The sequence below is a fragment of the Alligator mississippiensis genome, chromosome 3, assembly GCF_030867095.1.
Source record: "Alligator mississippiensis isolate rAllMis1 chromosome 3, rAllMis1, whole genome shotgun sequence".
NCBI lineage: Eukaryota > Metazoa > Chordata > Crocodylia > Alligatoridae > Alligator > Alligator mississippiensis.
Window position 1 is genome coordinate 225,939,525 of NC_081826.1, and position 27,239 is coordinate 225,966,763.

The following is a 27,239-nucleotide window of genomic DNA, read 5'->3' on the forward strand; positions in this document are numbered from 1 at the left end:
AATTCCTTATCTGTGTTTCTCACCATGTTTCTCACCGTGTTTTCTGCCACTGATGGTTTTCTTCCATTGCATTTTGTGTGCACATCCACACACAAAAAGTGCTGCACTGTATAGAAAGTCAAGCTCTGATTCCAGAGCCAGCATAACTACATTACCATGACACTCTGTGGGCGCATCTACATGTGAACATTTACTGCACAGTAACATGAATTACTGCACAGTACAGGCACGTGGCTACATGTGCATGCCTGTACTGCACAGTAACTATGGCAACTTACACCAGCGTGGGCATAAATTTGATACCTACATGATGCAGCTACCAAATTTACGCCCGATTAGTTACTGCACAGTAATGCACATGTAGACGCATTACTGCGCAGTAATACCATGTGTGTGGCCTGACTTAGGACCAACTTTAGTCCTAAATCAGTCCACACACAGTGTTAATATGCTTTAAAACCTGCATGTGTTTTTAACTATGCAGGTTCCTGCTTACTGTGCAGTAATTTACCGGGCAGTAAATTTAAGCCAGTGTAAATGCATGTGTAGACACACCCTATTTGAGCTAATTTGCTCAGTAGGGCTCATTAACTTTGGTACAGTGCTACAGTGCTGTGGTTATACTGCTTCAGGTTCCAGAGCTAGTGTGCGCAAATCTCAGATGTCTCTGCAAGGCACTGGATTGTGCCATCAAAGGTGCCTCACTTAGCTCTAAGGCCTCTAGCCACAGTGCTGTTTAGGATGGCATCCCTGCTCCCTCCAGCTTCAGCTGCAGGCCTGTGTAGTTCACTGATGCTGTCATTAGGTCTCACGTGAGTTCAGGTCCTGCAGTTCTGTTCTCGGAGGAGCAATGACAGAGGTAACTAGTGTCCAGTCAGGCCTTATAAAGCAAAGTGCTATTTAAATCAAAAGGACTTCAGAGAAAATATTTGAAATATAATAAACCTCTTAGATGCGAGCTCCAGTTTCCACATGGAGCCTCTGGCAGGTGTAAACTGTTTCAAGTCCTCTCAGAGGGGCTGTCTGACAGTTAGAATGATCACTGGATAAAGAAGGGATGATCATTTCCTAGGATGGGGCTGCTATTTTTAAATGGTTTTAGGATCTGTATGTTGGCCCAAATCAATCTATATAGTTTTTCACTTGGGAGCTGAAATTCAAAAGACTTGTCGCCTGCATTGTTTCAGTATTAAGGATTTGTATACATTACCCATAATACAGTGTGTACCAAACTTTTGATACCTAGGGTCACCACCCCTTTTTTTTTTGGATTAAAATTGGTGCCATACTTCACTCACTGCTCCATGGGCTGAAACTGGTCTGTGGGCCCTGTCCTACTGCATGGGGCTAGTGTGAGGGGGCCCATCCCACCCATTTTTCATGGCACACTTCCACCACTCTTACAGTGTACCCTTTGGAAATCACTGCATTACTGACTTTAGTTCCTGCAGGGCACATTCCTTATGTGAAGGAGAAGAGCCAGGAACTACTAGCCAGCCCATAAAGATACATGTACAAGCGTGTCTGAAAATTCCAAAGTTCCAAAGTATCTGTTACAGGCAATGTTTGGCACTAGGAGATTTATAGCTAGGGTGACCATATATCCAGGGCAAGCCAGGACATCCTCAGTTTCCACAGTCCGGTCCCAGACACTTAGTCAAAATTCCCAGAGTAGAGTCTGGCGGGGAAGGAGAGTAGCATGGTGCACCAGGCAGGCAACTGGTAGGCATCTCTGCTGCTATGTGGGAGCAAGACAGGTGGACTGGAGCAGGCACCACCCTGCCTGCACATGGCACACTTTGCTTATGTACAGGAGCAGCGGTGCCTGCCCAGCTACCTGCCTGGAGCACCACGTTGCTCTGGGCCCCTGCCTGACTCCATTCTGGGACTTTTGACCAACCAGCCAGGACCAGTCTCCTTCATCCATCAAGGTGCCCCGGCCTGTCTCCTTTATTGGTATTATCGAGCCATTAAAGTAGCTCCGTGCTGGAGTGGAACAATATCTACCTTTACATAGGTAGGAATCATAGATATCTGGAGCCTACTATGTAAACTGAACTTTGGTGTTTTCCTGTTTTGGACCTTATGTTTGCTGTTTGCTGACTGCACTGGCCATATGCTATTCTTATTGAACCTCTTTCAAGCCAGTGTTTGGCATTTCCTCAGTTTCTTCCCTTTCCTCTCCCCAACTTCCTGTTATGGCTTTAACTGTGGAGACACACAAGTGGATGTGATCTGCACTTGGAGATTATGTTTTTTAACAGTCAACTGTCCAATGTGTTATAATCAATGTGACCTGTCCATGAAAACCTGGGGGTGTGCCAAAAGGTCAAGTACTTAACAACCTAGGACAAAGGTGGTAGAAGGAAGGGGGAGAACTTCTCTGCAGGAAAGTGGAGCAATCCATGGGAGATATTGAAGAAGAACCTGAACATATCATTAGAAGAGTAAATGTGATGACTTTTATTGACAGAACATAAAAGGATCTGGCACATGTCCTAGATCAAAGCAACAAGTCGTATATACCATATTCTCAGAACATATTGAAAATACCTACAGAGCAGTTTGGTGCAATGTTAGTTCTTTTGGTTTCGTGCATACCATGCTAAGACACCTTTCTTGTAGAATTGGTCCAATGAAAGATATTCCTAAACGAATCTTGCTGCTCTTGGATTTTTCTAGGTTTTATTTACCAACACGGAATTTGTACATAATCACTGAGTTGGGTTCACCAAAGACAAAAGTTGGTTAAGGCAGAGTAATAAGTACTGCTCAGAAGTAGGGTGCACAGAAGTCACTTCGGGCCCCAAAGATGCTCTTTATTCCATAACCAGTTCCATTGTCCCTGCATAACAGAATGGAGGCTTCTGCAGCTTGTCCCCGAGCTTTGTGTCCCGAAGCTAAGTCACTAGTAGTACAGTTCCCAATACTACACCTTCCTTTCCAAGCCAAAATGAACACTTAAACACCATGATAATTCCAAAATGTATGACCCACTTACTAACTAAACTTATAAAACTTAATGTTTTATCTTCTGAGGTACAGCCTATATTCTTTCACTTGTACTGATCTTTCATGAGAGACATGAAAGTACAGCTGAACAGGCAACTACTGTCACAAAGCATTAAGCTGGTTCATTCTGGCAGTATACACCCTGGGGCTTTGTTGTCTTAACCAGTTGTGGCTGTCACCCAAGACTCAAGGAAAATGGCAGACTCGGTGCCCTTTATCTCCTTTCTCTCAAAGCTGGAGAAGATGGTGCTTATTCCTTCTCAGTATAGGTTTGTCTGTAGTGACTTCAGAGAAATGCCATGAGATGCTCTTGCTCTTTGCAACCAGTTTCCACGGATACGTACACTGTGTCATGTTCACGATATGGTAGTAGCTCTCCAGACCCCAGATCATATTGGTTTTCCTGTTGCTTTATAAGTCTGGCCATTCCTGGTTCTTCTGAAATCGACTGCCAACATTACGGACATCCTGGTCCTCATTTTTCTGTTAAACAAAATGTGTGCAGATGAAAAACAATAGTTCATTAGTGTTGGCTTGTAATATAACAGCCTCCTCTGCTTCCTTTTGTAGAAGCTGATCTAGTAACACCATTTTCTACTAACTTATTTGATTGTAGACAGTGGGACTAAGCATTATATTAAACCCAAATTTAGCTGCTAACTGCTTAAACTCAGCCTGCCAAACTAACTCCATTGTTAGACATTATGTAATCAGATATACCATACTTAACAACAAAAAATACATTGAAATGCACAATCACCTATTAAGCTGTAGCATCTTTTAACAAAGCTGCCTCACAGAAGTGAGAATAACAGCCTAAAACAAGTAAATGGGATTCAGTCAACACAAACAAATCTCTGTTTTGTTGCAGGGGCCAGTGCTTCCCATGCCATCAATATAAGCACTCTTGTTTGACTTGGCCTATACTTTTGCCCTGTGCCATAAGCCAAGATAAATTTCTCATCTAGTTCTTTTTAGATATAGCCACCTCTCCAAGTCTCCTCCTAAACATATTTTTTCTGGAACATCTTAAGTAATTACCATCTGGATGCCTTTTAAAAAAATCCCATCTAGAACTGAGGGCTGCCTGAAGGGTCAGTGAAAGAAGCAAGGAAAATGCTGTCTATGACACCCTGGGTTAATAGCCTTAATAATTTTCTGCAGAATCTCATTCTGCGAGGTTGCTTTGACAGTTGTTGTTCATAGTTTGTCTGAGTCTGGATTCATTTTTTTAATCCATAGCTATGCTGATCTTTGGACTTCCTTCCACTGCCCTTTAATCTGTAACCACCACATATCTCCGAGGTTTGGATTCAATTGGCAACTCATCTGGTGAATCTGAGATAACACTGGCTTCTCATAAAGAAAAGCATTACATTTTTTTTGCACTTATGAACTCTGGAGTGTGCTACCACCTTTATGCAAGTGGATTGACATCTGGTTTTTGGAAGCAATCGCTGATATTCAGTTTTGCTGTAAATCAATGTGCATGCCTAGAGGTATCCACGGAAAACTGGTTTTGCACTTACTGCCATATTATCTCTGGTAAATTTATCAAACTCTTTAACTGCTAATCGGCATCCCTGCTTCACTGGTCATCTTGGCCTTGTCATTCCCCACCTAATTCACTATTTCAGGAAATTTTAGAACCCCAGTGCTAGAAACAGACATTTAAAAAGCCTGAGCCTGAATTGATTCAATCTTTGCAGGTTAGTCTAACCTGGCTAGGCTAAACCAGTTTGTAACTGCAAACACATCCCCTCTGGACTAAACACATGTAGGTACATGCCTACAGTGGCTTAGGCTAGGAGCTGGGGGGCACGAGAGCAGCCCTGCCATCCACAGTGCTGAGCTGAGGGGGGCATGGCCAGGCCCCAGCAGGATGCTCTTATTAGGGAGGGGTTCCCCACCCCCTCACTGTTGATAACAGAGCATTGAATTACACAGCAGGGAGTTACACAGGGAGTTGTTAGTATTTATCATCCCATCAAACAAAACAATAGCCTCTCTCAATAGTTCAAGCTCTTCTTAAACAACTTTTTCCAAGGAAGGAACAAAGGGACATTACCAGATACCTGTTGATTAGCTCCAAAAAAGCCCCAAGCTGACACTGTCCTGTCTGCCTTTGTCCTGTCTCCCACAGAATGGACCATAGCCAGCATGTGGTATGCTAGCTAATGCTGACAGGTGTCTGTGTAAGGCCGAGGGGAGCAGGGAATCCCTGCCTGAACAGGAAGTGGGGTGGGGTGGGGTAGGGGGCAAGAGGAAGCCAAGCAGACCCTGCAGTGCCTGCCATCTCTGCTGGAGCTCCAGCCAGGGAGCAGAGGGGCAGGGCTAGCTCTGTTCTGGAGCAGAGAGCCCAGCTCAGAGAGCATGCCAGGATGCTGGGGGACTCTGGTTTAACTTAAACCAGGAAGGGGTCTGAGACAGACACTGCATAAACCAGTTTGACCCAAATCAGTTAAATCTGATACTGCATTTAAACCAGGTTTATCTCAAACCAGTTTCATCCATTTTCAAACTGGTTTATGTGCACTGAACACATGTTCTGTTACAGGTGAAAACCACTTTCTGGACACTTAAACTGGTTTACGTGTAATGTCAGTCCCTAGCCCAGATCACTAGATAGAGTGAATAGCCTATGATTCCTTATATAAATCCTTATAAGCACGTAAGACCTCATATTCATTTTCCCAAAGGAAGGAAGAGGAACATGTAAGAGAGATGAAGTGTAGGAGAAACTAAGCTAGACTACTGAAAAATTACAATTCTGTGACTGAATTCTGGGATGGTAAGTGGCATAGTTATTTATCTGTGGAAATATCAGCATTAAAATGAGGCACTGTACCATGTGTTTGCACTTTTCTGTACAAGTAAAGAAAAAAAAGAGATCACGCTTGTCTAGGATGGCCTGAAGTATAGAAGCATCAAGAAACAACCTAATGAATCTAAAGCACTGAAGAAAATTAGTCATGCTCTGAGGGTTAGCCAGTCCCTGACTGCCAAGTCCTCTTCAGTTAGAAAGAGATAATAATGAAGAACAAATCCATTCTACAGAGATGCATCAATGAGAACTAGAAGTAATAGGGAGAAAGTGAGCAAAGAAAACTTATATTCCATGTCTGGAAAATACATTTAATGAGGAAATGGCTACCAGCTGAATCCTTTAAAGCCAGATAGAACAAAACATTGTTTTGTGGATCAGTCTTTCAGTCATCAGTAATAACACTTGGTACTTTTGTGGTAGATTCCTTTTCACCCATAGGTCTCAGTCCTGTGCAAAGTTTGGTGTTTATCATCCTTATTTTACACACAGACAGAAAAAGTTATATGAGTTGTCTAAAAGGTCCCAGTGCAACACGGTGCCAGCTGAGAAACAGAACCCAAGTGTGTAGACTTCAAGTGACTTAGAAGAGAGAGAAAACTATTTGGCACAGAACTTGATTTTGATTTTGCCTTGTTTTAAATAGACGTGTGTTTAGAATCAGGGATGCAATTTACAGTAGCTAAAATTAGGCACATGGATATGCTGACCTTTAACCATGCTAGCAGTGCCTTTAGTAGAAGTGTTTTTTGTAATGGGGCCTAAAACATAGACCTCCATTAAAAACCTAATAGAATTGTATAAATTCTACCCTCATATGGGTAGTCAAAGGAGCAAGAGTTTTCAAAGGTCAGGCTTTCGGGTTATATTGTACAAGTAAAGACATGACATGCAAATTAAGGAGATAATTATTTTCTCTGTGGCAGAATGAGCTGAAGCACTGAATGCAATGCTGGACACTCTCTTCCAGGAAAAAAATATACACAAATATAGATTGAATTAACTTGAATTAATGAAAAGCTGTTGAAAGATTTATTTCCACCCCAATTTAGAAGGAAAATAGCCAGAGAGTCATAATATTTTATATGATAAAAACATGCGGGAGAAAGGTGCAATTGTTCTTTCATTGCAAGATGACAAGACCAGAAACAACGTGCTTAAGCTGCTTAAAAGACAGCTCACATTCAATAACAGAAAAAAAATTCAAACCATAAAATCAATGAGAGAATAGAACATGTTCACTGGGGAAGTGGTGGAACAGCCACCAATGAAACACTGATTTGATAAGTAGTTACTGGAGATGAATTAGAAATATTAGGATATGAATACAGTGCAGAGGGAATGACCAAATGCCAGCCAGTCTGAGTCCATAAATACTGATTTTTTTAAATTATAATAGTGCTGTGCTACAATAGTAGGAGTACATAGCTGATAGAATATTTAATTCAATTCTTCTTGCGACGACTCAAAGAAGCTGGGCTTAAGAATCTGGATATAGGCTGTTTTGTACTGACTATAAATCTACCTGTTTTTTTCTCCAAATGAATTATAAATGTTGCATTCCTGTAGTAGGGGGCGGGGGGAGGTACACACGGAGGGGAGTCCACCAGTAAATAGACCCTCAGAAGCCTCGTCTTTTCTTCTTGCACTAGTTTTGGTGCATGCAAATATAAATACTGTGTCAGATTTCTTTTCAGTGTAGTTTTTTTTCTTTAAGTATTTTTAGTTCACTTGACTCTTTGGGTCCTTTTCTCAGATACTTATTTTCCTGTGGGATTTTATAAATTCAATAACTGTTCAAAATCTTTATCTGTATTTACTGACATACATTCAGAAAAAAAAAAATGTTCTTCCTTAAAAAAAAAAAAAAAAAAATCAGCCTAACAAGGTGAGGTCTATTTGTATGTAGAGTCAATTTTAAACCTGAAAAATACAGTAGAATGCAGAGGAACCAGACTGGTATTTTTCAGTTGGTGATACTCAGTAATAGATATTTTATTTATAACTTCTAGCAATAGAATCTCGTAATGTGTGCAGCTGTGTTGGGACATTTGGAATAAATCATGTTAATTTAAATTAAGGCTAGATAACTTTAATTTATTTTGTCCTTACAAAGGTGGAATATTGTTGGGAAACTTTCCAGCTTTTCTGTATGACTGCTTATATGCAGCAAGAATCAGTTAGGTATTTCATGCAGAACATATATAAGCACGCCTTCTATGAATGTAACAGAATTCTTCTATTTATAATCACTTGTATACATTTGCAACCTAGTGAAGGTTGCTCAGGTAGCTTGTGCTGTTTTATGATTTCCATCACTTTTACGTGATTGCTTTCCTCTGCTACAACTATCAGTCTTCTGGTTTCTGGATGGTATAAAGAGACTCACAAAAGACTTACTTGCTTCAACCACGTATTACGTTATGCTGTGTTCTTTTCTGTTTTTGATCCTTTGTTCCATGACAAGTTTAGAGCAGTTTATGGGCTAATGTAAGATATGGTGACACTGGTTAAGAGCAGATATGGAAATGTGACCATCAATGATGAAGAAAGAAAGAGGAAGTCTTGTACTCAATGCTTTCAATATCTGCTCAGTGTCCAAATGGCTGTTAAGAGATATATTGGACTGCATTCTACACAAGCAGCCTACCATTGTGTGGAACAAACTGCTACCCATACATACATGATGAACAGTGATTGCACCCGAAAGCTTGCTAAGAACTTTTTTCTAACTACTTAGTTGGTCTAATAAAAGATATCACATCTACTCAAAGAACCTTGCCTGCTAACCATACATGAAGTCAACTGTGTATGGTATCTGTAAAAGACAATAAGCAACTTAAATCTCTACAGCATCCTTGATGAAATCTATGAAATCAGTTGTCAGCTTCTGAATGAGCAATTGCCTTTTTTGTTGAATTTGTGTATGATTCGAGATGCAGTCACTGTACAGGTGTTATACGAGCAAAAGGGAGAGATCAAATGTAATTAGTGTGTGGTTGCAGGGAGTTGCCTTTCTGACCATGACTGAATCCTTGCTCTCTGTACAAAAAGAGCTTCCACAATCACAGTGTAAGTTTTGAGTAAGCTGTGAAACAGTTGTCATGATTTTAAATACTCAACAAATTTAGAAGAAGTGCCAACAGCAAAACCTCAATCTCTACATAGCTTTCAGCAATCTGATGAAAACCTCTGACATGAAAAGTCGGCCTAGACTTTGGAGAATTAGGAAAAGGTTCAGCTATCTAAGAGTTTATCAGCTCCACAACAGCACACAACATTGCAAAGTAAAATGGCATCCCCTTGGATCCATTCCCTGTGATGGGGAGTGTTGAACAAACACAACAAAACTGGCCTGGTTATAAGTGGCAATGTTAGACAAGGCAACCCTGGCCTTCAAGCAAGCATCAAGACTTCCTTCCAAACTGCAGCATTGTTTAACTTCTCCAGATTGCATGGCATGTACAGGGATGCATATTGCCAAACAGATTGATCAGGAATTGTTGTATGCCAAATACCTTGTGCTGCTGGCCTGCGCCAAGCGAGATCTTCAGCTGCTGGCAGACAGCTTCACAACCTCTGTAACTAGCTTTGGACGAGCTGAGGAGAAATGAGATTGCATGTCTTCCAGGACCTGGGGTACAATATACTGTTCCTTCTGTATCTGCTGGTAGATTTGAACTTCTGGTCATTCACTTTATCCTGGAAGTGCTTTGAATAATCATACCAGCATAGAGGGGGAAACTGTCTCATAAGTTCAGAAAGCTGGTGGAGCCTTTGGAAACAATGTGTGACAGAGCTCTCCAAATAAAGTAAAAGTGTGCAATGTTGTCACATGTACCATATCTTTGTAAAGTCATGAAACGTGGAAGTTGTATAGATGGTACACATTCATCAGCTGACCAAGTTCCAACACAAGTACCTTTGTGCCCTACTCCAAGTGTGTTGCTATGACAAGATAACTAATGAAAAAGTTCTGCAGAATACTGGCTGTATATGAATTGATAAAGATTACCCAGCTTCAGTCAGCTAGCCACATTGCTCAGATGGATGATACACAAATACCCCAGCAACTCCTATATGGGGAACTGGACTGTGGGGGCAGGAAATGTTGTTGCCTAAAAAACTTGTTCAGGATGAATACTAAAAAGAAGATATGCCAGTGCAGGATAGTGACGACCAAAAGCGTTCTGGCAACTACACCCATCTCATATCTTGAAGCAGGCACTATAGTTAGTGAGGATTAAGGCTCAAAGAACAAAGGGCACAGCTAGCTCTAAAGCAAACTGCCTAGCATGTCACTTGCTCAGAGGAGTAGTTAGTCTGTTTCTTAGAGTGGCAGAAATAAATGTCCTGCAGTCTATTCTGAGATGTGCCTGTGATAAGGCATATATGGTCAAATGCCTACCCCTACCTGTACCGCACAGGTGTTCACAGCTGAATAAAACAAGAAGTTGGCAATTAATAGTTAGTTGCCAAGAAGAAATGATCCTCATTTCTCTGTGCTACATGCCAATACAAAGGGCACTGGTAAATAACAGCAGAGAATTCTAGGTCTCTGCATTAGGGCATCAATTATGGCAGGGCCAGGGCCTTCAAATGTCTCTGTATTTCTAAGATGGGAACAGAAATTCCCTTTAAACATTTGCTAAAACTAATTTAAAGAGAATGAATCACACATTCTTTCCATAGAACAACCCTTAATTTCCTTGTAAATGCACATAACTCTTATGTAGACAGATTTAATAAATATTTTATTTTAAAAAAAGACATCTATACTTACCAAAATTAGTCACTTGTGGTAGATGCTGTCAATTTATAGGTAAAGATGATACTATGGCTAACATCCTATATTTATAAATGTATAAGTAACTCCTGTGTTCCATATGCTAAAAATCAGCATAAACAGTAGAAAAGCCAAACAGAGCACTGTCAAAATGTATACAGCTTAATTTTTAACACTGCAGAATACCTACTATTCGTGAATGTAAGGAAAGTTATGCAGTACCTATGAGTTTAGTTCCATCACCTGGAAGGTAAACTTCCAACAACTGCTTCATAAAGAGGCACTTAGGTTCATCCATACTATTTCTCTATGTTAATTTGCTATGTAGTTGAAACCAATAGGGTAAACATGATGTGCTATTTATGACTGCGTTGTTATAACACTGAAATGTAGGCTCTTGTCTGCAACTTTTGATCCAATCACCACAGAGTTTATGACAACAACAAAAGCCTTTTAAAACCCAAATACAAAATGCACTGGATTTTTTTAAAGGGACACTATCAACTCAAAAACCATGTTTCTATTTGGCTATCTTTTCTTTGTCACAGTTACAAATCCCTACTAAATAGAGTACAACTGAACAAATTAGCTGAAATTTAATTTTTGTCTTGGTCAATGCGTTTACTTTCTATAGTACTTTACTTATAGTCCATTTTGATGTTTTTGTGTATAGGAAGTTACCCTGATTCTCCCTGTTAAGAAACCCTTAAATGTAAATGCACAATCAGAAAAATACTTAAAAGAACTTCAAAGCTGATTGTAAAAACTCCATTACTTGTCTTATAAAGCAACTTCTATTGGAAATCAATTTTTTTTAAATTGCTTAAAAAAAATTCAAGTCAACAATGTCCCCTTAAAGTGACTAAACATCCATTATAAACTGTGTCATTTCTGGATAAGCATTCATTTTTCCCTCTATGAGAAAATAAATGTTATGGTCAATATTCAGCGTGAAAGATTATTGAGCTTAAATTCAGGTTTCCCTCGATTAAAATAATGTTCAATATTTGGCCTATGTCGAGTAAATCTTTAAAACGTTAAAGTCAATGTGACTAAGCAAATATGTGCAGAAATTAACCTTTTATTATATCATATACTATAGTAGTAAAGTTTGTTTGAAGTGCATGAATAAAAAGTTAGTGAAATTACAGGAGGAACAATCTATTTAGCAATAATAGGTGCATTCACTGTGCATCTGAAAGGGAAGAAAAAAAAAAAAAAAAGAGTTTTCACTCATTTTGGCCTAAAACTTTATGTTCAGGTTTCCAGGATTCTGACATCAGAACCCAGATAACACTGATTAGAACCATAGGGCTTTACAATAAAAGCTAAAATATTGACCATATGATGGCAAAAAGTCTTTATTTTGTGGTTAACTTATTCTCTTCTAGCTACTCTCTGATGAAGTTGGTGGTGCTGTGGAGGAGGACCTCCTCCTTCTTGACAAGGACCGTGATCGCTCAGCACTGTAGGCAACATGCTTGTCATAATTTTGTATCTGAGCTTCAAGGAAATCCCTCTGTTGCTGGCTGATTGTCTGGCTAATCAGTCCAGGAAGAGCTTGAATGCTACCAATTAAAGTTTCCAATTTTGTTTCCAGAGTAACGATCCTCTTCTCAAAATCTTCACTTCTTTCATTTAAATCAGAAATCATGTCGTACATGATGTTTTGGGTCTGGAGGGAGGGATGTAAACAGAAGTTTAGTGTTTTGCAAATGATCGAACACAAAATCTAAGTCAGCTAGGGTTTCCAAAAGGGTTCTGCACTTTACTGGTAGTACTAGAAAACAAGGTCAGCATGAGTGGAAGCATGATACTAGAACAAGTCCCAGGTTCATGAAATAATTTCTCATAACTTCATTAGAAATCCCCTACTAGTTCTCTGTTCAGTGAACAGTAATTTATCATTCCTGTCTTAATGAGGAACTTCAAATTTCAAACTGTTGATAAACTGGGTGAAACGTCCAGCTGACCTTACAGAAGGTTCTGTACTGAGATCTCAAAATATGCTGCTTTATGAGCTGAATTATACACATACTGTTTAGAAAGTATAAATTTAGAGGGCATGCACTGTATATGGGCTACATTCTGGTATCCTTGTTATCCTTCCTGTATGTTAAACAGTTTCATATTTCTATAAAGCACCATCTTCCCTTTGTCTGCAAATAAAACTTGCATTGTTTTTAACAGGAGTTTCTCAAGAGAAAACATGCTTCTAAACTAAATATATAAATATATGTTTATAAAAATATTTGTATATATAAACCTTACCAAATATATCGGTACTTTTTGGCAATGTTCTGAAAACACATCCTACATAGAGAATGGTGGAAATGAAGCAAAGAATGTTTAGACTTCATTTTCACTAATACAAATGCAAGTTCCATGCTGGCTCCCCTAGAACCGGTTGGCTCTAAATGGTTAGCGCAGTTCTGTGTAATGTTTGAAGTTCATCAGATGTAGGGGAAAAGAGGAGATAGACACTTAGAGATTTGCATTTACATCACTGAACTACTAAAGCTCCTTTTAGGAAACAATGACCGTTATCACTTATCCACTTACTCTCTGTGATTTTTTACTGCTTTATTTTTCCTGTAGGACAAGGGTTCTGTATGTAAAGCTAAGAGAGCAGGTTCACAGTGGAGGTTCATCAGAGGGATGAGTGCTGTTAAGCTTTGGGCTTAGACATGTAGGATATGGCCAGATGTAACACTTGGAAATGACTGAAAAAGGGAATGTTTCAGCCTAGGAACTACGTGCATCCCCTGTCCTTCCCTGGCTGGAACATTTGAAAATGCTGCAGCCTCCTCTAGTGCCAGCCAGGGGATGCTGAAGCAGGCTGCAGCAATCTGCAGCTCTGCTATCACCTCTTCCCTTTTTCCTCCCTCTTCTGGGATGAGAAGTAGTAGGGAGGGGCAAGTGGAGAGAGGATGTAAGCAGGGGTGAGGGGACAGAGGGGGGCTCACAAATCTCCCCTTTCTCCCTTAAAGGGGAGGGATATAGCAGATTGGGCTGGAGGGCTTGGCTCTGGCATGGGACCAGGGGTCACCAGGGTTCTGGAGGGGAGATAAGGCTGGACCTGGTCATGGCCCCAGCCCTAGCTTGGCCCCCATGTGCTAATTTAAAATATTTTAGACACTTTTGGAACTTGTGAAAGGGTGTATGTGTGTTTACAGCTGACCCTTTGAAAAGTTTAACAGACATTTGAAACATTTTGTTACATCTGTCTGTACCAATTAACTGAAGTGCAGTGATAACCAGATCCTTTACTGGCTAGTATTAACTAAGGTGCAGTTAAGTTTTTGTCCACAAAAAGGGAGTGTATGATTAAGTGGATGACTAGATTAGGGGAAAAAACTGTGAAGCAATGGTTTATCACCCATAATGCATGGTATTTTGAAGGCATTGGCATGACTCCTGATACGTAATCACTGTGTATATCAGCTATGGTCATTGAAATAAATTGGATAGCCAGTTGTATCCTAAGCAGTTAGTTCAAGGTAACTCATGGAGTTTTATACTGCATAATGAAATGCAAACAGAACAGCTTAAATTGCATCATAAGGAGAACTGATGAACAGATGTGGGTTTTGAGGTATCTGTGAAAGATGTCCATGAAAACTTCATTTAAAAAAAATACACTCTTACAGCAAGATCCAGTTTCATATGTTAAGCACTTAAGCCCTGTTCTAACCCTATTCAAGTTCCTGAAAAAAGATGAATTCATCTATGTAATACACCATCATTTAAATCTTAAAACTAAATCACAAAAATCAGTGAGCAGGAGGAGGCCCCATCCAACTATCATAATTTCTTTTTTCAGTGACTTGGGAAGGGTGGAGTGGGAATGAATGTAGGAATTTAAGTCCAGTTAAGGGTGCCTGTACACGTGCAGAGAGGCTGTCCTGATATGCTGTAAATACAGCGCATCAGAGCAGACTTGATTAACTGAGTCTTTTGCAGCATGCTAATTAGCGTGCTCCAGCCAGCCTCTGTGTCTCATATATCAGTGACCCCATGCTTCAAAATGGTGGTGGGGGCACTTTAACTAAAGCTTGTTGAATGAGCTTTAGTTAAAGTTCCCCCGCTGCTGTTTTGAAGCGCAGGGACACTGATACACAAGATGCTGCACATGCTTTAATTAGAGCGGTTCTTGAAGCTGCTCTATTTAAAGCCCCTACCCTAATGTTTAAAAACACCCTAAGTGTCTGACAGAGGTAATAGGATCTTTCCCTTAGCTTCTTAACTTTGCACTGAGGAACTGCTATTTACAACAGGCTTGAATGGGTAGATTTCAGCCTTGTTAGTCCGATCACTACTATATACATAAAATACATAAAAACAGAGTAGCACTTTGCATTTGAATAGCATTGTTCATCTGAGGGTCTCATAAGGCTTTAAGAAAATTGATAACACACTATCACAGTGGGCAACCGTCATCCTCATTTTTACAAATGCAGAACAGAACGGGTTGTGAAGTAACTTGCCTAAGATCACATAATGATTCAGTAGCAGAGCTGCATTGATCCTCTCCTGGAATGTTCAAAATACAGGAGGGAAGAATTTACTCTGCATTTTATACAGCATTACACAAGCGTGGATCAATTCTGAGGGCCTAAGCAGCTGCAAATACCACGTAATGGTTCACCAGCTCTCAGGATCAGGACTCCAGTTATGTGCATTATAGAAGAGCTTTACTTTTTTTCTGAAGTGTCAAACAATTGCTACTACTGAAAGCAAGATACATTAACAAATGTTATCACAACAGCGAAGATATTTAATCTATTTCCCCCCCTATAATTACAAACCGAGGTGCACTATTAGTGTTCACTACGGTAAGCAGAAAAATGTTGAATTGGACAAAATGAATGTTAATTTATACACAAACAAAATGTCTGATGACTTCCTACTAACCTTTGCCAGATCCACCAAAGTGTTTGCTTGATCATTCAGTTTTCTTTGTTCCATTTTTACACTTCTTAATCTAAAAAAATGGAATTTGAAGTCAGATTTTTTTTTGGTATCTTGCATCTTCTAAAGAGCATGCATATAACTTACAAGACCAAAAATAACTGCATGGACAATGCCTTGAGTACTTTGTGTAAAGTCAGAACTGGTTATGTGTCTGGTACAATGAGAAGCATGCTTCCTCAACACCGCAAAAAAGAAAGAGAGCAAGAAAATGTGATGTCCTTGAGACTACTATTTGCCATGGTTAACGCTGAATTCAAAAAGGGAGATAAAAATTTATTTATACTATATGAAAGAAAGCCAAAACATTCCTTAAAGCCTCAGTATCATGACAAGTAGATATAGGAAGAAACACAAAATAACAAATACTGATTTATCATTAATGTTACACTAGTTGAGAATCTTCCCATGCCTACATGACTAGATACAGGTATTAGCCCTGTTCAGTCTGAAATGGATTGGGTTAGAAGGCGTTTTGAACCTGATGAAAGTACAGTGATAAGTGAGTTTCGTATTAATTTAAACAGAGTCTTTATCTGACCAGCAGCTAAATAACTAAAATACTTGTCACTGTATTAATGCTATAGCTCTATTGTATCCAACATACTATTTGCATCTTGATAAGTTTAAATTTCAAAATAATTTTCAAACAAGTTTTTCAGAGTTAGCCTAGTTGGGCTATGTTAGCCTAAGTTAGTATGTCAGCATGGAAATCCATTAATTAAACAGGAGCATTGTAAAACTGTGCGCGCATATAGCATAAAAATACGACACTTAAGGGTTTATTGTCCCCTTGATGCCCAAATAGTTGCACAACTGTTAATATTAGGTATGAACATACTTTGAAAAAGAATGCAATCTTTCAGTAGCTCACACAAGAAGACAATCTTGTGTGTTTTGCTGCATTTTGAACAAGGAAACTTTTTAAATGGAGAATTCTGTCGATTTTTCTGCATACTCAAAAGCAGCAGAAAAGCCTTTTGGAAAATACCAATTGCATTACAAAGTTGTGCTGCAAGTAATGCAAACAGACCAACATATATAAATGGATTCTTTTTACAATATAATAGGTCATTTCCTAAATTTTTACTCAACATACAATTTTTCTGTTCCAGACAGAAGTATCTGCATGCAATAATTACATGAGAAAATTGATTCTTAAATTTTAAGAAAGATTAGGGGCCACAGTTTTACCCTGGTGCAACTCCACTGACCTTAATGCTCTTAGGTTACACCAGCATCAGTAAAAGGAGAATTAGGCCTAAAGACAATAGGACAACTTCAACAGAACACGTAGAGAATCAACTCTAAGAGCTAAATTCTACTGTCAGTTAAATGTCTGCAAATAATTCCTGTGTTCAGCAGATGTCTGCATATGAGCAAGGCTATGAAACATTTCCTATATATTTTATCATACTTATAAAATTACATGAATCCTACAAAATAACATTTATACAAAATTATATCTGCCAATCCTAGTGTGAGCTCTTCAGGAAACCTGCTACTGCCAGAGTAACAACCAAACTCTGCCATTTTCACAGAACCATTCCATGTGACTGCTAGCTTAGTGATGCATCAGTCACAGCTGTGAAGTTGGTATGCAGTGTGTCTTTTTTCACTTATAGTTGTGTGTGGCACAAAATGTTTTAACACTACCACATTACAGATTAAAAAATTGCACCCTCAGTGTTAGGAATATCCTTGAATTGAAATTCTGGCCCTATTAAAATCAATGGCAAAGCTCCCATTTACCTCACTGGGGCTGGGATTATTTTATCCTTGACACCTATGAACTGTTGGAAGCGGGTAACCACATTTTGCATATCTCTAATATGTGACATTTGAAAAGACAGCAGCATATTCCTGTATTCAGAATTAGGGACAGGGGTCATTCAACTGTGGTTTCTATTTTTATTTTATTTTTAAATTTCAGCAGACAGTAGCTAATAGTGGCTATACCTGCTCTTTAAATAGTATGAAACTTGAGGGTGCTGAAAGATTTATTTGAGTTATAATTTTTATATAACCAAAATAGTTCAGGGATTTTACAAAGTCCTCAAGAAATTATCAAGCAAGTAAGTCTTTCTTGGGCTATTCACATTAACTAATGTATTTGTACACGCATATGGCCTTTCAGCTCCATACTGGCCTTCATATGAAACAAAGTTTAAAACAAGTAAACATTACATTTAATGTGTGTAATGATTCCTGCTTGTGATATAGAGATCAGTCTCAGAAAATTGAAACTGAGCCTGTGTAAAATTAACTCCCCTTTTTTGGGGAAAACCACCTATCCTTTTTTAATCTTCATCAGCCAAAACGTTGCTGATGCAGTATTGAAGCTAATCATTTTTGGAGTACAGAAAGAATGAAAAGAATGAGTTAAGCAGTACAGCCTGGAACAGACTTCATTAAAGAGATAAGCAGGTACCAATTTGACTGCAGAATTATAGCCTGGATATTTTGTTGTGGATTTATTCAAACTGTCAGGAAACATTTTATTTTCTAGCTTTTTAAACACTGTCTTTTGGATAATCCACTTGTCAGTTCTTTCCAATTTAGCACACTAGACTAATTTCTTTGCTGACTTAAACCTTGTGCAATCCCATTGATACCAAAGCAATAAAGATAACAGCTGCCAGCAGTGAGACAGCACAGTGTGTATATCAACTCAAAAAGATCGGCCCAGGGACTGCAAAGATACATCTCTCACATAATGATCATTCTTTAGCTGCAACAGCCAGATTAAAAGAAAACTGACAGATTTTATTTTTTTCTCAAATTTATAAACATGGGTAATCTGATTCCTTCCTTATGAACTTCACTTATCACAGCAAAAGATCATGATTTTGAATCGCATTTCCATGGCAGCACTCAGACCATTAAAATTCACAAATAAAGGATCCATTTGTTGCATGCAGACAGTGGTAAATTCTGCAAATTTAAAAAGGAACAGCTCATACAACTTACTTCCGAGCTCTATTTTCATTTTGTTGAAATAAAAAGACAAAACAAAAGAAAACAAACTGTAAAATATACTAAAACAAACCAACACATGGAGTGGTGCTCAGCTGAGCACAAAGGGCTCGATTCAGCAGTTCAGAAGTCCCATGGTTGACCAATGGCTTCTGTGGGTTAGCAACTGCCATGAGTTGAGCCCGATTCATTTGCATGATAATAATGGGACTTGCAGTAGCTTCATTCCCATTTTCTCTTATCCCACCCCCCAAGTACAATCCATGAACCCTCCTTGTGCATATAGTAGCTGATATATACATTTCCATAAGGATGTCAGGAGGGAAAGACCTGCATCTGTTTTTCATTTATATGTGGGAATAGAACCTAGAGTAGCTGAAGGCAGAGCCTGAATTACTGTTTTAAAGAAGCTGAGGTTTTCACAGCAAAATTGATCTCTGAATCATCATCTACTTGGACCTCATATAAAACAAGCTATACAATTCTACCCCTTGAATCTCATCTCTACTCCAGTAACTTGATAGTTTAGCTAGCATGTAACAGCTTTTAAAAACATTTTTAAAACTCTTAGAAAAAGACTGATAAGAGATATATCACCATAAGTAAAAAAAAAAAAAAAAATGCCCAGCTACTCTAATGAAACCAAGAGGCATGTGCCAGGGAAACAGAATTCTGGAGATGTGCTCCCGACAGAGGTCAGTCTGCCTACACCGAGGAATTATCTCCAACCTTCTTCAAGAACACAGTAGTACCCTTCAAATCAGAAGCAAAACGCAACAAGAACTCTCAGAGGTATGTATCAATTTAAGCAGAAAAATTACCACTGTTTTCCACTTCCCCACCAATTGAGCCGACTGAATAGTTAAGAGAAATGCAGAGCAAAAACTTGCAACCTCTTGAAGCTCTTCTGGAGCCTGAAGAGTATTTAATGCTGCAGATCGAGCCCAATGTGCTTTTTATAGTAAATTTCTTTTTTCTATCCCCCACACAAAAATAAACAGCAAGGTGAAAATTAAGGAATTCACTATGTAGTGAAGAAGTAAGTCTAGCAATGCACACACATGTGCACACACATATACCACACAGACTTTCCTTCCATCCAGGACCATTTCTTTAAGCTGAGCAAATAGATTTCACAACAAGCTTTCACAACAAGCTTTCCCAACCTACCAAAATCTCAACTCTTGTAAACTTTTTTTTTTTTAATGGTTTCCACTGAGTGGCTTTACTACAAGGTCTACAACATTTAGCCTAGCAGGTCTGCTAAATAAAATACTGCTTAGAGTGTTTTACATCTTCAAGGCAGTGCACAACCATTAACTAATCTTCACATCATTACTTCAAGGCAGGAAAGCAAACAGCATTACCATCAATTTACAAATGGGGAAAACCAAGGGCCATATTGCATCTCCTACATTCATGTATGTAAAGGCATTTCCACATGTGGAGCTTCCACCTGCTGCACACTGTACAGGAATATATGAAGTCAGCTGAACTCTGGCATCATCTCTGCTGCTGGCTTAGACCACAGAGATTAGAAGACCATGAAACTACAGCTAGTGGCATATGGGCTTTATAAAAATGTCAGTGCAACCTGAATCTATATTAAGTTCTCTGCAGCTGCCCCAAAGTACTGGGGAAGCCCACAGCATGGTGGGTACACCAAGGGCTTCAATGAGCTGGACTTGCAGGGCAGGCAGGAAGTCCCTGAGCAGGCACGAAGGTGTAGAGCCTTTTAAGGCCTAGGGATCTCTCGTTTTTGCAGACAGAAGGTCTTTTGGCTGCAAACAGATGTTGCATTTATCCTGGAATAAACCATTTTATCTTGGGACAAAGTGTAATCATACAGATGTCTGTGTCTGTTGTCCTAAGATACAGCCTAAAAAGTTTCCCAGATAAGGAATAACAACACTTTATCCTGTGATACAACAAAGTATTTCTGTACAGGTAGTCCAGGATTGTATCTCCAAATCAATGGCAGAAAAGTGGCACTGAATTCGGCCACCTGCTAAACCCTAATTAGAAGGGTAATGAATATATACACTAATCCCAGGATATTTTTATTCTGGTATAAACACAGGCACAATTTATCCAGGGACATTATATGATAAGGAAATCTGATGGTCAGATGAAGGAAGGTTGTTCTCCATGAACAGTACAACCCCAGAAATGAATGCTTCAAGAATCCCAGTTAACTGTGGATTAGCTTAATGACAAGCACTAATGATCAATTTTACGAAGATTTTTAGAGCATGGCAGTTTCATGGATTATATTATGGTGATCCAGTTTATTACTGTTGGCCCTGATTCTCTTTTAAATGCTGGTGGAGTTTAGGATAATTTGGGGTCAGAGTTCAAGTATCTCAGTAGTGAAAAACTTCTGAAAGGCTATCTGCCACCTGGGGATTGCTGGAATACTCCCTTCTTCCCTGCTACTGACAGAAGACACCCAAGTTGATTAAACTGACTAAGGACTCCTTTATGTTGACGAAATCCCAACTGGGGAGTGGTTTCTATTTGCTCTTTTTAAGCTGATAAAGCATCTCAAATGGACAGAGAAACTGGTCCATTATCAATTCAATAAATATTCTCTGTACTAACTGCCATTAGCTTATAATTAACACACAATCTTCACATGAAATGATTAGGATGCATGCTTCAAGCTGCCATATTTTCTATTTCTATTTTTGACTGGCCAAAAAAACCGGGACAACTGCTTTGAAAAATTCATAACACAACAAAAACTGGTAATAACAACAGTATAAAAATCTCTCTGCCAATTAATGAAATATGACAGAGACTCTCAAGAAAACATTTACAAAAAATCCAGTTCCAAACTACATTGGGAACACACTGCCAACATTTTTTTTAAATCACTACTTTGAAATCTTACTGTACTTATTCTAAAAGAAACAACAAATTCAGTCCCAAGAGCAAAAGTTCTGAGGGAGTGCAGGTAACGTCTGGACAGAAAAACCAAACCAAAAGATACTTACTGATGAATAGCCTGCAAGAATTTGCGTTGATGTTTCCTTACTTTTGCATGGTCTATCTTTTTAACCAGCTTTGTATTTTTATAAATTAACCATGTTTCCCTGAGTACGTTGGCAGCTGCATTTTTCACCTGTTTAATAAAAGAAAATACCAGGCTCACAAAAATAGCATTAGTGTGTCTGAGTCTTTTCTAATGTATACTGTCTTTCAGAGACACTCTCAGTCCTGGCTATGGGAGGGCTTCAGATTCAGTGGGAACTTGCTACAGTGGTGCAGAAAGAGTGATGACCAGAGGTAAGAGGGTCTGCCCAATTGTTCCTCTTATAAAAGTGACATTTGTAACAACTTTCTTTGTGGCTTGTAGTCAAATCTGTTTCTGAAAATAATTTGGACCATTTGTAAAGATATTAATCAGATACATTTTACAGAACTAAAAATGGATTTCCCTATTAGAAATTTGTCACTTTGGAGTCACTTGTATGATTCTTTTCTCTCTCTCGTATTAGTAATTCAACACCCTTTTCCTCTGTAAGAAACTCTTGAGCTGATCTAACAGATTGTTCTATTTTACCTTGTTCTGACTCCATCCTTATTTTCCTTTACCCAAGAAACGTATGTTGCCATAACATTATGGCTAGATTTACTATATATACTTCATGTCTGCTTTATATGGGGGTAAGGGGGAGGGGGGAGAAGGGGTTCCATAAAAGATTTAATAATATAAAATGTTAAAGCCCCTATAATTATCTTAAGTTGTCTGGTGATACTGGTGTGGAACTGACATTGATTGAAAAATACAGAGTATTTACATATATTGATGGCTGATTTTATAATTTCTCCAATTCTCGTTAGGGCAAATATATAGTATTAAACTAGCTCTCATCATCATCTCTTTCCCTCTGCCCTTATATCACCTGCCTTACTGAACTGTTAAAGCTAAAGGACTGTATTTAGGAAGAGGCAGGGTAGAGGCTCAATTTCCAAGTAAGAGCTCCCAGAGACAATGGCCAAATAAGAGTTTTTCCACTGACTGCAACATAAAAAGAATCAGGTTCAATGGACCTTACAGATAAGCTCAAGTCCCCACTCTTCCATTAGGTATGGACAGCTCTAGGTTTGATTCACAGGAAATAACTCCAAGTTCTATGTTACTGATTTATTGTCTGACAAATACCTTGGAAGTAGAGGGTTTGTTTGCCTTCCTTTTACATTACCAGAAGGATCAAGACTTCAACATGAGTAGACTCTAAGGTCAAATACACTGTTTAAGTATTATGTTAGATTGGTGTTCACATTTATTTGGAGGGAGAAGATGAATAGGATGACATGAAAAAGAGCAAGTAACAACCAAATTCACAAGATTCAGCAAACCTGCATGAACCCTCTTTCCTGTCTAGGATGTCTAACTCTGCAGTCATAGGGTGTGTCTACACGAGACGCTTAATGTGCAGTAGTAACAGTCCAATGCTATTGTGCAGTAGCGTGCCAGGGAAAAACCATGCTAATATGCTACGGCACAGTAGAATTAGGCTTAGTAAGCATTACTAAAGAACTGTGCTGGTACTACTGTGCATTAAGCAAGTACTAAAAGTAGTCCCAGTCTGATCTTGGCCTCCCAGTCTGATCTTGGAATGGCAGCTCCTTCCTTCACCAGCTAGACTCTTTACTGGGAGTGTTTACATGTGCCCCTCCCTGACTGCGCAGTTGGTACTACGCAGTTATTTAGTACTTGCTTTAGCACCAGTGGCACACGGGTCATTTTTGACACTACGGCACAGTAGCAACGAGTTACTGTGCAGCAGTGGTGGCGTCGTGGTTAGTGCCTGTCGACGCTATGGTGATGTAGTGTCTCATGTAGATGCGCCCACTGTATTTGAAAACTGCTGCTAAATCAAGAAGGAATAGGTAAATTTGCCTCTATTGCTCACCTTGATGGTTGATGAGGGTTAGTTTCTTAATACCTATACGAGTACCACCTTTTCCTCAATCTCAGGTTTTGTTACTGGGACTTAAAGGAACCTTTGGATTTGATTCTGAAGGCCTTAAACACCTAAGCTTTTCTTTTAAAATCAGTGAGACTGATTAAATGAGTAAAGGCAATAGAAACTGCCCTGTTACTTGTTCTCGCTGCACATAAAGCTGTTTCCTGGATTTAGACTCTTCACTGCCTCCTTAGCTCTGGTGTTTACTTTTTAGGGAGGGTTTCTGTTTTGTTTTTGTTTGTTTGGTTGTTGTTTTTTTTTGGGGGGGGGCATTAATCAAAGTTCTAGTCACTTTTTTAAATTAGGTTTTATTGTAAAAGTTGTAAACTTTATCCCGTTATTGAATTATACTGTTAATCTCTGGAATATCTTTAATGGATGTATAGGAGTTACAGTATATAGACCAGTCAATTGACCAGTCAAATAATGCTATTATTTGACCACAGTCAAAACTTGTGAAATATTCCATGAAGCCAAGAATGCCCTTCTGTAGGTGATGGTATATGTTTCTTATTGCATCGTAGGGTCACCTGTTGGCAAAGGCAGGAGTAAGGGCTCTTTGCCCTTCAGTCCTGCAGGAGTTAGGATACCCTCTCTCTCTCTCCCCATTTAGAAGCAGCCCCCTGCCCTGATCCTCTCTCCTAAGCCTTTCTAGCCTCCTTTCGCCTCCCTGTATGAAGCCATGTGGAGTTGCTGCATATGCTAAGGGAAGAACCAAATCCAGCAGCATAGAAAAGCTTTTCTTACTGGCCATGTGCTGTGGCTGAAGGAATCTCCAAATGCAGACAGCAAAATGTTTGAGAACTCAGCCTAGTGCCTACTTAGCCTAAGTGAACTTTAAAAATGGATTTTTGTCTTTTATAATTGGTACGTGTTTTATTTCTGTTTAATTTCGTGTGTGTGTGTGTGTGTGTGTGTGTGTGAGATTAGTAACTGTTCAGAATGACCCTAAGGTTTCAGAATAAAAGCCAAGGAAAAAAACTCTTCAGTCCTGAATACCATTCACATTTACCTAAAACTGATAGTTATAAACATTTATTACAATTTTTTAGAATTTAATTCAATTGTTTTGCATTAGCATTTAACTAGTTGTTTTTTTTGTAATTAGCATAAGTATCTAACCTACTGAAGGTTAAAGCATCTCTCTTCACTGTTCAAGAAATACTTGACAGTATACTTGACTTGATACTTAAACTATTTGACTGTTATTTGATAATATTTGACCATTATTTAAAAATATTTGACCAGGCAATTAATGAAGTATTTTTTGACCAGTCAAATACCCAGTCCTAACCGGACTACAACCTTATTGTAAATGGCTGATTGAACAAACCATGGAAATGAAGCAACAGCAAAGACTTAACTCACATGGTATCGTGAGCAATTTTAAACCTATTCTTTAAGATACCTTTGTTTGTAAGAAAGCATCTCACTTTCATAAAGAACAGTCTTTGTATGCCTGACTTTCAGGAGTTCAAGCTATCATTTATTACATCTAAGAGATACAAGAATTATACATATACTGGAATTTCTTCTCTCAGATACGGTGTAAAACTGGCTTCAGTTTAACATATCAAACTTCTGTTTTAAAACAATATTATGTTCCTTGCTGTTTCTTTGAGTTATCTTCCTGCTATGTTCTAGCTTCTAAAAATCTACTGCCATATGGCAAAATCCTCGAAAAGGCTGAGAACCTGCAACTCCCATTAATTATGAAAGAAGTTCAGGATGTCCAATACCCCTCAGCATCTTGCAGGGTTATGCCTATTAATAAATACAATGTCTACTTATGTTTTAAATGCACCACAGAAATACAATGAACATAACATTCCTTTTCAGTTGTGAATATAAAGATCTGCAGTTATGACTTACTCTCTTAGTTAGCTGGGTATCCATCATGAAATTATGCACATGTTTTTCAGCTTTGGTAAGTTCTAACTTCCTTGCAACCACAGCTACCACCAGTGCAGTGCACCCAGCACCCTGAAAACAATAAAACAAACCCCCAAGGAATTACTACTGTGTTTTTCAAAAGCATGTTTTTTTTACGAAGTTCCTTCTTCAGCTGGAGAAATATGACAGGCATCAGATGATTCACCATTCTTGATACATGCAATGAATACACTATAGCTATTTTAGTCCAGTGTTATATAAAGAGTAGGTTACTGTAGACTGGGAAACTGACAAAGCTTCATCAACTGCTTATTGAAGAGCATTGCTTTAAAGGCAGGTGTTTTTCTCCAAGGGTTGAAAAAGAGCATGTGGCCTCTAGAACAAATTTCTAATATCTGAAAAAGGGCAGATAAAAGCAAGTTTTAAATTTCAGAAAATATCTGTAAATGAACCCGAAGGCCGCATGCATAGCCCTTGTCCGCAACTGTCTGCAATTGCTAAAAAGGAAGTAAGATTGGATTAGTATTTAGCACAGTAAAATTAGAGAGCTATCTTAGGATTTCTTTAAGGTCTAAAGATAAAGTTATCTAAAACCTAATTTTTAGTCACTTACTAAACATGCCTCATGTTCCCTTCTGATGTAGAAAAGTGATTTTTTCATACACATTACATTTACCACAGAAACAGCCTTGTCACTTGGATTGAAAAAGTAGTGAGGTTCTGTTTTGTACCTCGTATACAATCATTTACACCTTAATTTATATAAAGTCAACCACAGCCCGAGTCAAGCAGATGATTCCATGGAAGTCTTTGTCATTTTTTCAGCAGAGAAACCCAGAAAGTAGTTTATGTCAAGGTTAAGTTGAAGGAAAATAAACCAACTAACAGGAAGATAGAACATAAAGTATTTCCTGACTGCTACTTATTCCAACACTGCACCCAATGTGAGCTCTGATGTAATACACCTGCCAGTATCTATTGACCAAAAAAAAAAAAAAAAAAAACCAAAGGGAAAAAAAAAAGAGAAAATGGACTCAATAGAATTAGATTTTGTCTAGCCAGGGGATTTGTTCAGAGTCCAGCTGTCAGGAAAACAACTTGTAGCAGTTAAAGTCTGTTTTTGCATTTGGGAGACTATAATGATTTCAACCTCAAGTCTCACCTCCACTTTTTCCCCTTCCTATTTTTTTTTCCAACTTCCCCTTACTTCCCTCCTCCTGACCCCCCCTCAAAACCATCAATTGTGTTACCCTCAACAAATACAGAGATTTCCTCGCTGAATTCTCCCTGGCTATGAAATGTAAAGAGTTTTCTACAAGTCATTCATTTTCCTGACACTACAGACCCCACAATAGCTCCTTCATTCACAAAGATTCCTAATGACTTAATTTGCTTTTTCCTCTCATGGCTAAGTACAGACAGTCAAAAAGCCCGAGGTTGAATCTATTCAGTCTTTGTAAGTTAGTCTAAACTGCAGAGATTAAACTGAGAAACAACTGGATACACATTTACTTCTGATTCAGGAAATGCAGCCAGATGCTTGCAGTGGCTCAGGCCAGAAGCTAAGGGATGCTAGAGCATGCCTCTCTGGCATGTAGCCAGCATGGGCTGTGTATTTGGTTCCTTGTCCTGCCGCCCCCAAGGATTAAGGATTTGCAGTCCACAATCACAGCAGCAGGACTCTCCAGGGTTGCTCATCACGTCCTCTTCCTGTTTCCAGGCACCTCTGGGATTTGTAGTCTACAGCTGCAGCCAGCAGTAAGTTTCAGTAAGTTTAGCAGTAGGGCAGCTCTGTACTCCG

General features: G+C 38.9%; 1 protein-coding gene across 3 annotated transcripts in view; it reads right to left on the reverse strand.

The window, feature by feature from the left end:
- Window positions 1-2,439: 2,439 nt before the first annotated feature.
- KCNN2 (potassium calcium-activated channel subfamily N member 2) overlaps window positions 2,440-27,239 on the reverse strand; it is a 122,851-nt gene continuing 98,051 nt past the window's right edge. The window contains exons 5-9 of one of the 3 annotated variants that reach the window (XM_059724927.1): window positions 25,418-25,528; window positions 21,566-21,693; window positions 15,537-15,606; window positions 9,355-12,297; window positions 2,440-3,495 (exon numbers count right to left, since the gene is read on the reverse strand). In XM_059724927.1, coding sequence (XP_059580910.1) covers window positions 12,010-12,297; window positions 15,537-15,606; window positions 21,566-21,693; window positions 25,418-25,528 — 597 coding nt within the window. In that variant the 3' untranslated portion in view covers window positions 2,440-3,495; window positions 9,355-12,009. Of the gene's footprint in view, window positions 3,496-9,354; window positions 12,298-15,536; window positions 15,607-21,565; window positions 21,694-25,417; window positions 25,529-27,239 lie in introns of those variants that run through there. The other 2 variants (XM_059724928.1, XM_059724929.1) reach the window with 2 other exon arrangements.